The following is a 13,154-nucleotide window of genomic DNA, read 5'->3' on the forward strand; positions in this document are numbered from 1 at the left end:
ACATTGCACAACAGGTCTCAGAATATTCTTTGGTATATCTTGAAGATGCCTGAAGAGGCTGTGGGGTCTTTTGAAGTGACCAGGGAAATGAGAAAGGCAATAAGAGAAATGGATTTGTTTGGCTTATTTTTTTTTTTTTAAAAAAAAACATCTCTCAAAAATCAGATGTTGCCTGCAGAGGAAGCAGAAGCTGTCATTCTGGCTAACTGGAGGAGGTCCTTATAATTAATCTTGTAAAATTCTTTAATCATTACTTAAATGTGGAAGGTTTCCTTTTCTTAATTTATTTTATTTTGTTTATTTAAGTGGATGTTCTGAAACACATGGAAAAAAGATCTGAATCGATAAAATTGATTGATATCATATTTTTACTTGAGAAAAGATTACAGACTTGGATCTTACCATTATATACCTAAAGCAATTTCTTGTTCCACTGGACTTTATAGTTAAAAAAAAAAAAAAAAGTACATTTTGGAGACAAAGGCCTTTATCCTCTTAAGTGCTGTGGATTTCATGCCAATCTCCCAATATAAAGCAGACTTCAGGCTCATACCCCAAGAGAAATGGGCTTGGAAAGATTAGATTTTCCACCACAAAATAAAACCCTTGTGTGGTGAACCATACCCAGCTTCACCACCACCTTCCTCCTAAGTTCAACACCCATCCCATCCCATCTCCCTCTTCCAAAATGGAAGTGGTTTTGTCATTCTTCTGTTGTACCAATTCCATGTGTAACACTTTCAGAATTGTCACATGTACCTGAAAATCTAGAGTTTTATCTTTTTAATTATTATTCTGTACCATTTTGCAGTACAGCAAACAGCACACGTTGCTCTTAATACTTATGGACAGAATTCATTCTCATTCCTGATCTAACACAAATAAAACTTGTGTGAGTGACAGAAGAGGAACATAATAGGATGAAAAAGGTTGAAATCAGCAAAATATTTTGAGAGTTGCCCCAAAATGTCCACTTTGAAGAGAACCACTGTATCAGAGAGAATTAATTCTGCTCAGTGTCTAGCAAAGAGGAGAAGAAACTTCCTTAAACTACCCTTTTGCTAGAAAGGTATTTTACCAATCATCCCTGTATTAGAAAACACAGATTTTCAGGATATTTCAAAATCTGTTGCCAGTAATAAAGTAGGACATGCAAGGAAAGGAGAGAAATACAGACTTAATACAATATAACCGCTGAGGATTAAATTTTAACACCACCAAAGCCACACACACAAAAAAAAAGAATGAATTCAAGAGTCAGAAGATTAAAACTGCATGTAGTCAGCCTGGGATTGGTATGCTACAGATGGAAACTTTCTTGACAGCACAGTTTCAATTCTAGCTAGGATATACTATGATTAAATGGTGGTTTTTTTGAGTACATCACTTTTTTCCTACTGGCTACTGTGATACAAAAGACATCTCTCTTGCAAACATATAACCAGTAAAAAAAAAGTGCAAGTAAAAGCCATTTAGGTTTCCAGCAAAGACATAAAAGCAAAGCAGCTAATGGACATCCAGGGTAGTCGAATCATTTCTGCAAAATCCATTAGTTACTAAAAGTTCTGGAGGGCTCAGTTTTTACAGTAAAACCTGTAAAAACTCAGTATCCAGTTTCTCTATTGGGACACTGAGGTGTGAAGATCCAAATGATGCTGGAACTCAACTTGTATATTTGAACCTTTTGAACTCCATCTGCCCTTCATAAATTACTTTACCACTAAAGCTTTAACACATTTCTTACCTACTGTGCTAGAAGAATAAGGAATCATTAAAATGAAAATGCAACTCACTTTAACACTGCCAATGGAACTTCTCTTTGTGCAAATGACTCACACCTATAACAGAGCTGGAGGATGAGAAAAAGCTTCCAGATGAAATAATGTCTGTCCTCACACTGCTGAAAACAAAGCAGGAGGCCCCCTCCCCAAACCACTGAAAGTAAATTAAATTTGCACTGTAGAGAAACAGACAGTTGCTTCATTCCATCTGGAAACACTGTCAAATGGAAGCAAATTCCACAAAATTCCCAACTGAGACAAGAACTTCATTTTGCATCTCCCACGACCAACGCAAGCTCCAAACAGCCCTCTGCTCAACATCCCAACCAGGAGGAAAACACTTCCATTTTTCTTCCAGCAAAGAGGTGACAAAAGAGAGGCAGAGGAGAAGCACCCAGAGTGCAGTGTCACTTGCAGAGCTGTTCTGCTCTTCCTTTTTGCCTCCTCCTTTATTCTGCAGGACTCGGCACCGGGAACCCAGGGCACAAATTGCCTTTTGCAGAGTTCCAGCCCTGCCTCATGCAAAGGGTGAAATTTCTATCACTTGGGCTTACAACAAACAAACAGTTAATTGTGTTTTTTAAAATACAAACCAATCAAACAACCAAGTCTTACCCAGTGTGTGCTCAGGGCTCTGCCAGCCCCCCCAGCTCCAAACAAAGCCCAAACGGAGGTGAAAGCATTGAGAAATAGTTTAGATTTTAGAAAATTTAGCTTTTAGAAATTAAACCAACCACAATGCCCACGAAAATCCTAAAATTTAAGCTGCCTTAAACTGAAAGACAAGATCCCCCAGGAAGGCTGGGGAATACCAAAAGGAACCCAAGTACAATGACATCCCAGTCGCTGAAACGCAGCGTTACCGTCTGTGGGACACAAGGCACACAGACTGCAAACTTCTCATCCTTAAAGACTGGCAGCATTTTTATACACATTTAGACAGTCAGCCATGGGGATTTAGGAGAAGAAACTAAAACTTTATTTGAAAGTTCAGGAAGAATGGAAAAGCTGGTTCACAAACCAGAGAGCAGATGAACATCCACAGAACAACGCAGAAAAGGTGTCACCTCCTCCTACTCCTTTCCTGCCTGCAGAGAGAGCTCAGAGCTCAAAGCTCTGTGCCTGCCACTGCCTGAACTGCAACTCTGCACACACAAGTTGGGTTTTTTGGTTCAGGAAAATCATCTTTCTTTTCTATTTTTTTTTTTCCCTGTCTTGGATTTGTCACTTACAAAGGAGTAAAAGTGCCCGTTTGCCTCTCAGATGAAAGCCATGAGAAATAATGTGTCAACCAGTGTGAAATCACTCATTGTTTTTCTCTTTGGATAAATCAGTTTTCCCATTGTATCTGGACACTCTATTTCTATTCCTCTTTCAAATGATCTTGCTCAGCTGCACAGGGACATGGCAGCTCCCCTGTACAGGTCACCTCAGGTCTTCTGAACCAATTGTGCTCCAGGGTTTTAGTGAAATTCAGGAATTCCAAAAGCAAAGCACATTGCCCTCAGTACATAAAATGTTTCTGATTCACAGAACGACACAAATGTACAAGAAAAAAAAAGCATGTCTGATTATTTTTTGTAATGGATGGCTTTTAGATGGACAGAATACACCAAGCAGCAAGTGATTTTTAACAATGGGCTTGTGTGAAGTGCTACTTGCTTACCAAAAAGACTCAGAAAAAGAATTTCAGGGGTTGGAATGAAGGTTAAAATTTCTGCCTGTCCAAACCACCCACGCCCTGAGGCACAGTGCTACCCCAGCTTTATAATCCTTTAGCTTATTTGACACTGAGAAATAAAATTAATCAAGAAGGAAACCAACAAAACTTCAGGAGCAATGCAGTTTTTCCCATGTCACAGTTTTCCTGGTTCAGCAGGAAGCAATATTGATGCAATTTAGGGCACAGCTAAACATGTACTGGTAATTTATGATATTTCCACCTCCCTGCAGTATGCCTTCTGATGAGATGTGATACCTGAGCACAGGAACAGCCCCAGCCACAGGGATGAACACAAGTGTTCCAAGAAATGACACACAAGTTATCCTGGTTAACTTCCCACTTGCATGAAGGAAGATTTGTGGGTTTGCATTCCAGCAATGAATGGCTTTTTCCTTGCTTGCCAGCTTGGAAATGAGAGGTGTATAATTTAATATTTATTATCATTATATCATCATATGTCATTGTAGTATTTATTAATATAATCATTATCATTTTGGAAAATGGCACCACATTGTAAGCCAGAGGGAGGCAGATATAAGCCTTTTTTAAAGGCAACAACCAGAGTGGTCATCAATAATCTCTGTTTAGATGTTATTACCAACATAACACAGAGGCTTCCAAATAATCTAAATATCTCACTGTCATGCATGTGAGCTCCAGTCATCTCAGAAGCTAAAAAGGACCTAAATTTCTTACAGATATTAGACAAGAAACAAATCACAGCAACATCCCCCACTCCAGCAAATCAAAACCCCACAGAATTCAACTCTTTAAGACCACAAAGGTATTTTGAATATCACAGTCAAGTTTTTCTCCTGTGGAGCTCACTGGGTTTGGAATCACAAGCAGTGTCAGTAGGAAACCACCCAGGCTGAGCTCTTCTAAGAGCTACAGGTTCATCTCTTGGGTGCCTTACAAAATAGCAGAGATCAGCCCTGCCTGATGCAAACGTTAAGTCCCAAGAATAACATTATATAATGTGCAACAAAACGTCAATTTACAAGAAAGAAAACCTAATGTGTGTTGTTTTTTTTTTTACTTGGGAGCCCAGTGATGTTCTGGAACACATTATACACACAGCAAGCTGGCATAAATGAATTAAACATATAAAAGAATGGTTTTGATTTATTTTTTTATCTTATGCCAGCTTGGTTTATATTTTCTTTCACTAGTTGATAATCTTAAGAGATAAGAAAAACCATGCTGCTGGTGAAGTACTAAATCACACCAAAAGAGCTAAGGTTTTTAGATGAAACAAGAAGCTGATTACACATGCACTGAGTATACCAGTCACTAAGTGTTTCTGGATTGCAGGGATAAGATACTCTCTGTGCTTATTACTGCCTTCTTGATCCAAAGAGATTTAAGCAACTGTTTTCAATTAGATGTTTTTAAGCTAGTAAAACTCCATCCATAAAGACATATTTATAGAACAACTTAAAACTCGAAGAATTAAAACGACTACAAAACTGATGAATTCCATTCCCCCCCCAGCCTCCCCCCCTCCCCCCCAAATAATTTACTGACCATTAACGAGCAAAAAGCACTGCAATTTTAAGAATTAATCCACTGTTGCAAAATTAAATCAGATACACTAGAGTAGGGATAATGACAAACTGGTGGCTCCAGCGTTGTCAGTTTGCGGGTGATACAAGTTCAAGTCGTCTGTGCTAGTGGCCACTCTGTTGGAACAAACATGAACATAAAAGGTAACATTAAAAGTGCAGCAGCACCAACTCAAGCAATTCTGTCACTGAGGATGCAGATTCCTGATCAGTGGCATGGGGTAAACAGATTTTAGGAAATTCTAAATCAATTTTAAGAAATGCTCTGGGCGAGTCCAGACGCCGTCAGCCCTCGGCATGGGGGAAAATAAAGGGAGGACACAGCAAGGGAAGGAAATGAGAGACAATACTAATTTTCCTCTGAATTCCTGACCACAAGGGCCCAGCAGTGTGGCTTTGCTACACATGACTGCTTTCATCCCCGGGAACCTATGACGAATATTGTGCAATTTACAGGAACAAAACTGAGCTTTGATACTTTGCATCTGACGGACGTTTAAACAAAATTTGCCTAAGAAACTCTGGAGCATGTGACTGGAAATATGTGCAAGCTGAGTGGCTTCATCTCCAGTGCCTACAGAACACTCAGCAATGGCAGAGGCTTCCCCACCAGCACCCTCAGCAATGCCAGAGCCAGGAGCCAGCACACCAAAAGCATCATTAATCAAATAGTTCCTAACATCTCTCTACCTGAGTGCCCCAGGGCTGCAAAATAAGAAGGCAAAATAACTGAGAGGGGGAGTGCTCCAGGGTGGAGAAGCTGGAAATCCCACCAGGAGAAGCTCAGCTCCACCTGGCAGCCTCAATTTCCATTCCCCTTCATGGTTCTCCAAGCCCAATTTGTTGCTACCTAAGCACATCGTGGTGAAAACTCTTAAAAGCACATTAAGAGGGGAGTGACTTGAAGATCCAAATCCATCATTTAAATATACATATTTTATACATTTAATACCCTTTCGGATCGGGCCATAAATAAATGGAGGTAACAAAGCATGAACCAGCATCTCTGCTTTCTTCTGTCCCAGGCACCCTGTGGCTGATGGGTGCTGTGCCCAGGAGAGCCCCTCACTGCCTGGCAGATGCAGGAGATGCTCAGGGACACCCCAGGAACGTGAGGAGGAGCTTGCAGCTCACATTTGCTTCATGAGCTGAAGAAGCACATGCTATACAGGGAGATTTTAGGTGAATTAACCTAGAGTTACACATAGGGTTTAGTTTTCAGGAAGCTCTTCAACCCTGAAGCAAGCAAGTGCTCTTTAGAGGCCATGCAATACCTTGCCTGTCCCCAGACATGCAGGATATAGAAAAATAATATATATATTTATACAGACAAAGCATATTTGCTTTCAAACTGCATCCTGATAGAGAAACAGCAATTGGCAGCTGAATTTTTCCTGCTGAGCCTTGGGCAGCAGTGCCAGCAGCCCTCCAGCCTCCCCATCACCACCTGATCTCAGACAAAAAGGGCAAAAATGGGTGCATTGAGGTGCCCCCCCCCTCCTCACCAGCTGAGTGGAAAAGGAAGGAGAGGAGAGAAGAAAACGCAAGCAGTGCCATAACCTGTGCAATGTACAGTTTTCTGTTCCATGCTGGTAAAGAAACAGAAAGCTGCAGTGATGCCAACATCCTTTGAATCTCCCTATGTGGATCTTGCTGCAGCCCAGGTTGTTCTGTACAGAAATCACATCCATTATCCTATTAGTACATGGATGAGGATGCATCAAGACATCAGATTCACCCTTTTGAATGGATGTGGTTCTGATCTCTAATTGGTTTTGACCTTGTTTACAACATGTGAAAAAGGAAGATAAAAAACATTGCATTTTTGTTATTTTCAGTAATCCCAAGGCCATCCAGTGCCTTTATGCACCCGAGTGCCTGCATGGGAAAGGGGGGCACAGCAAGAACAAGTTCCAGGCTAACACCAGCAGCAAAGTTTCATCCAATTATATCCAAACTGGCAGAGCAAAACTGTGACACAGAAAGGAACACAGAAGCAATTGAAATAACAGGAACAGTGAAGCAGTAAACAATCTTGCCTAAGGCACAACACTAACTTCAAAGCATCAACCCAACCAACAAAGGTGACAAACAATTTGCATAATAATAAACTTCACTCAGCACTTGTTCCCTTTCCTTTCCCTTTAATGGAGATGAAACCCACCAGAGCAGGACACACACAGTGTCACCCTCAGCCTGGGTGTCACCGCAGCTGCCTGACAGGTCCCTTGTTGGGCAGGACAGGAGGTGGGAAGGGATGGGGAAGCCCTGAGGGACAAGGAGGCTCAGCTCTGGTTAATGGCCCTGGTGACACAGCAGTCCCCTGAAGAATCTTTTCTCACAAGCAGCTGAGCCAGGACTGGGAGAAGCTGCAGAGATTCAGGAGGTCTAAAGCAGGGAAAGCTTCACATCAAGGTGCAGCTGATTGGAAAGTTCTCCTGCTTCAAACAATCTCCATGCTGTCAAACAATCACTGCTAATTCTGTAATTCCAAATACAAGGTTAGGCCAGCTTCAAAAATTCTGTTTTGATAGTAACTTCTGAAAATTAAAACACAGAATCCCCAGGCAAGTTCTGGTCTTGCTCAGAAAACACTTTAAACTTTTAAACTTTTTTTTTTTTTCTCCCTTCCTTTTTATTCATTGAATAAATTATATGAACTGAATAACAGCATTCTGGCTACAAGTTGCTTCCAAATAAACTTGACTGAGACATTATATTAAGGGAATCCACCACATCAGAAGCTCTATTCTGCATATTTTTTTTTTTTTTTTCCTAATTGTGATTTATAATGAAGTTCTTCCCCAGCAAGCTGACTCAGGGAAAAACCACTCTGAAAGACGTCGGCTACTGATGAATTATTTTTATTAATTAAGTCAGAGGAACAAAAACCACAGTGGTTTTCAGGGCTGCAGCAGGACCCACAAGCTGGGAGGCAAAATGTGGAAGAGTCCCAGTGCTGAAAGGCTCCTCTGCTTTCTGAGATCCCAGGAATGGGGTTGTTTTTTTTCTCCCTCTCAGACTAAAGATTTGGTCCTGGCTGCTCTGGACTAAATAAAACACCATGAAAGCCTTTAATGCATTAAAAACTGAAATATTAAGCAGAAGTAGCTTTTCTAATACACTGATATTTAAGCAGCTGAGCTTGTGATGGGGTTTATGAAAGCAGAGTGGGAAGAACAGAGTCCAGCAAAGCACTGGAGCTGTGCAAGTTTCAGAGACCTTCAGACTTTTCCCTTTTTTTCAGGAGCTAAGAGATTCCAAGTTTGCCTTTTCAGTGCAGATTTTAGACCCAGGAGAATCCCTGCATTCTGCCTGTTTGGGCATTTCCCCACCACAGACCTGAGCACGGGAGGGAAGGGGGGGATTCCTTCCTTTAAACATGCAGCAGATGGAGCAATTCATAAGGTTTAAAAAAACCAACTTTGGGATTCACTTATTTAAGTCAGAATCCTCTGTGAACAGTGATACTTCCCAAAAGGATGCTTATTTGTAGCCTACCCCCTTTTTTTTTGTCTGATGGCTTCTCCCCCTTGCTGCTTGAGCTGTTTTATCCAACCTCACCTGGCTTTTACATGGGAAAACCTGAAATCCCTGAAATTCCCACATGCAATAAAAAAGCAGCCTGATTCACACAGTTAGGACATGCTTTTTCACACAGTGCTGGTTACTGGGAAGTTTAACTTTTGTTAAAGAGAGTTGAGATAAAACAAACCAGGGAAGTGGATATTTTTCTTACTTATTTCAAGTGAACAGATTTGGGGTAATTTTTTTTCTCTGTGCCACAGAATAGATGCTTTTCTGGAGGACTGTAATAGCCCTCAGCCTCTTTTCCACCAAGAATGCAAAGAGAAACACTTTTTCTGAAGAAGTCATGGAAACTGGTAAATGAAGACACAAGCCCTCATTGAAAACCTCTAATTTTTTAATTTAATTTACATGTCAGTGGATCTTTTGAGCTTTGCCTGTATGGTTTTTATAATGTACATTTCCACTACTTTTTCCCAGGGGTATTATGCACTATTTCTAAACTGGGATTACTCAAGTTGAAGTGTGATAAAGGGCACATTATAGTTATATTAAGCAAAAAAATGGGATGAGAAAGCTTTAGCATAGTCCAAAGCAAGCTGTGCTCAGAGCCTCATTTCTGGTAACAAGCAGAGCAAAGCAACCAGTCAGCTAGAAACTGATGCTAGCAAATCAATGCTTTATATCTTGAGAGATAGTGATTTTATCCTTTAAAAAACAAATTGTTTTCTGTTCAAAATAGAGGTTAGGTTTGGTTTTTGGTTGTTTGTTTGTTTCCAAAATCATTAAGTCCTGCTCTGGGATATCACTGCTATCATCAGGAGCATGTTTGAGCCACAAAACAGAGAGAAAAGCTCTGTTATTTCCCATGAAGGTAGCTTGTACAGTCACTCTTTGACAGAGCTGATGGAGGAGAGGGGATTCCTGAGCCCAGCCTGGGTTATCATCTCATCCTGCTGCTCTTCCCAGAGGTTTCACAACCATGTTGTTATTCTTCACAGCTCATCCAAAAGCTGCAGGAAAACTTGCTTAACTTGCAGGGTTCTCCACAGTGCCTGGGCCCAAATCAGAAGTGCTTGTCAACAGTGCTGCAGCCACATAAACAAGCAGCAGCTGGATGAGAAAAGGAGGGCAAGGCAGCAGAAAAGGGTTTGGTTGTGTTTTTTTTTTTCACAGCAGCTATTTGCAACCCTCCAAGGAACTACAGAGGCTGCCCATTAAAACCCTGTTAAAACACTTCTGATGTTGTCAGCAGTGGAGAGCTGAAATAGCAGAGTGATCACTGAGATGCTATCTGCCTCAAGCAGTTCAGTGGTACTGTCAATAATATGAGCAAGGAGGTACAAGATGAGCAACAACCTAATTTCTGCATCAAAATTTCATAAGCCTCCCTCAGCTGGTAAACACAAGAGATGTGGGCAAAGACAGGACAGCCAATAAACCACCACCAGAAGATGACCTTAGGTCTGGAATCCTTCCCAAATGCTCTGAACCTTTAAGTTCATTTACACTTTGAAAGCAAAGCAGTGGAATGGCAGGGAGGCAGCAGGAGGAAGGAGGTGACAGCTCTCCCACCAGTGCTCGTCACCTGCTCCCCAGCTTGGCCCTCTGGACAAAGCCCAAGGATAAACCATAACACCACTTTCAGGTATATACACATCCAAATATCCCATATGTATTCCTGTAGTTTCTCCCCATTTTTAATCCACTTTTGACTCAGGGAGCCATTCCTTGGGGTAGGAATTTGGTACTTCTTGTGCCTCCTTTGAATTCAGACCTCCTGATGTGCACAGCCACTAAAACTGAGAGCAACGATAGCAGAATCATTTACTCCTCTGCTACTCTGTGCTCATGAGTAAGTTCTACTCATTGTGAATAATGGCTGGAGAACCAGGGCCAAGGTGAAGAGTTATTTATAATCCAGTAGCCAATGAGTAAGTGTTTAGCTATGAATTTACTGCCCTGGCTACAATTTCATGAGAAAACGAACAGAGCCAACTTTTGGTTTTCTAGTTTTCAAAGCAATACGCCCACCAAAAACTAGTAAAAATAATTTGGGAAGGATCAGGGTAGTTATTTATAAAGCAACCATGCCAGAGATCACGTGCATCTCAGCTGAATGCAACATGATCACAGATGCTTCAGTTTCTTAGGTATTTCCTCAGCATTGCTATGGCAGCCAGTGGAACTCCTGGACTCATTGTCTTAAACCAGGATCAGATGCTTCTCCTTTTTTATGCAATAAACATCCAGTGCAGAGAGCCAAAAGACAGAACTTGTTGGAAATGAGGCAAAGAATGAGACTGTCATCTGCACAGCAGTCCTGGGTTTAGAGGTCAAAATCTCTGTCTGCTTTTTATGATAAAGTGACTGCACTGCCTTACCAAACAAGCTTCTAGCAAGTGTACCCTGGACTTGTAGAAGATCCAAGAGATTGAGGAATAATTCTCATTTTGATTGTCCTAGAATGATGTAAATGTTACTCCTAGAAATGCAATCCTTTCACACCTCAAGTAGTAATAATGTATTTGGACATAAAAGAATAATCTGACCAGGAAAACACTGGGACAAGAGGATCAAGCTCACCTCTCTCCTGATTTCCTAAACAAAATCATGGCAGCTCCCAGGACACCCTGCAGAACAATTGGATATTTTCCAATCCCTACATTACAGGTCATGACTTACTGGTGTAAATTTGGATTCTGCTGGGGACCTGCTTATTGACTGAAGTTTGGATGGCATGACACAGCAGGAGACTTTTGGCTTCTCCCTGCATTTTTGAAGGCTGGTTTACAGAAGTGGACTGTGTTTTCTTTCAGCCAGCATTTTACTCCACAAAGACATATGGCTCAGATTTGTGATGGAAAGAGACATTTGGAAAACCAGAAGTAACAATTCTACAGGACTGCAAATTATTTCTGAACTGTAAACACTGAAGGGGATGGCTTCTTATGAAATTTTTAAAACCAATGGCTAGTTTTACCATGTGTTGTACTTCAGATTTGCAGAGTCCAAGGGGTATATTTTCACCTTGATGTACAAAGAGTTCTACATGAAACTACACTCTTCAGTTTTTCTATGGGGACTTGGTGTGAGCTGCATTATTTCAGTGCTGCTGGGCTTTTGCAACTGCCCTAACTTCACCTTGGTAGAAAATCACTGAACTCAGCCAGAGCCATCTGAAAAAGCCTGATTAAGGCACTTCTGCAAACCCTGAGTATCCTGGTACATATTTTTACACCTCTTATGATTTTAGAAAGCTCTTTTCCCTCTCCTTATCTAAAGGGAAAATGAAACAAATCAGTGTTAGAAGGAAGAGTAACAAGAAGCAGTCTTATTTCCCCTGGTCTCAAGAGCCCCAAGTCAAATACCTTCCTTTGTACAACTGTTTCCCTTCTTTTATTACCCAAATGTTGTGGCACCATGCAACTGAAGCAGAATAAAATTACCACATTTTGAGATGAGTGTAACTTTTACAAGAGTCAGATATCCCAAACAACCCAGACAGTCAATAACACAGCACAGATGAACTCTGGCAAGTAATAGGTGTGCTGACCCTAAATTCATGAGGCAATAAAACCTACCAACAGCTCCTTGTTCTAAATACTCAGGCACTTCTCAGAGACAATATAGTTTCTGTTTGTGAGCAAAAAGATCATTCATTAGGAAAGCTTTTATAAAAAGGTTATAGTATCATTAGCAAAAATTAATAGGAAGAGAACTTTCAACACCTGACACCAAGGCTACAAAAAAAAGGCATTAAAAACCTGAAGTTACTGTAACTGTGTCCCAAGGACTGCACCCCACAGTCCCACTTCTCCAGAAAACTCCATAACCACAGTCACCAAATTAACTTCCTTCTCTTTCTTCCTGCATTTTGAGTTGGACACATTGGGATGAACACAGAGCTGCCCTGCAGTGGAATCACAGCACCTCTGCTCATCTCTTCCAACTCCACAGCAATGAAAATACCCTTAAAGACACCAAGAATCTCTTCTTCCAAACTTGTTTTCTTTCTGAGAGCTTTTCAGCAATAACAGAGCTCAGGTGAAGTTACTATTCCAAAGCTGCCCTATGGTAGACTCTGCTCTGAACTCTTATTTCTTGAAGGAAAACACATTTTCTAATTAACCTAAACCCACAAGATTTTAAAATAAAGCACCACAAAAAGTGGCCCCAAATTCTGGAAAATGAATGGAGACAATTAAAATTCACCTTTAACTGCAACAATCAAATCCATGTTCTTAGCTAGATTGCCTAATTTAAGCAGATGTACTTTCCTCTTTGCTTTTGCTTCAAGCTTTCCTTCTATGAGAAGTCAAGTAATTAACTTGCCAGGGGAAGAAATTTTCCTCTTCAATACCTTTACATTTGTGTAGAGCAAAATCATACAAAATGCTGCTGCAAACCCCAAAGGGGAGAAGCTTGTGCTGTACAGCACACCCTGGCTGAGACCACCTTAAATCCCCCCAGCACCTCCACCCAGCTCCAGAGCTGGATGTCCCCCTGCTGCACCAGTGGCTGCCTGCTGGGATGGAGTTTATCCACAGGAAATAT

The 13,154-nt window shown here is 41.0% G+C and overlaps 1 protein-coding gene across 9 annotated transcripts in view; it reads right to left on the bottom strand.

Moving 5' to 3' along the window:
• BCAS3 (BCAS3 microtubule associated cell migration factor) overlaps window positions 1-13,154 on the bottom strand; it is a 310,290-nt gene that overhangs the window by 94,650 nt on the left and 202,486 nt on the right. Inside the window, exon 24 of one of the 9 annotated variants that reach the window (XM_030462200.1) lies at window positions 5,015-5,186. The exons of the other annotated variants lie outside the window; for them this stretch is intronic. Coding sequence (XP_030318060.1) covers window positions 5,161-5,186 — 26 coding nt within the window. The 3' untranslated portion in view covers window positions 5,015-5,160. Of the gene's footprint in view, window positions 1-5,014; window positions 5,187-13,154 lie in introns of those variants that run through there. 9 annotated transcript variants of the gene reach the window in all.

This window comes from Calypte anna, chromosome 19, assembly GCF_003957555.1.
Source record: "Calypte anna isolate BGI_N300 chromosome 19, bCalAnn1_v1.p, whole genome shotgun sequence".
In the NCBI taxonomy this organism is placed as follows: Eukaryota; Metazoa; Chordata; class Aves; order Apodiformes; family Trochilidae; genus Calypte; species Calypte anna.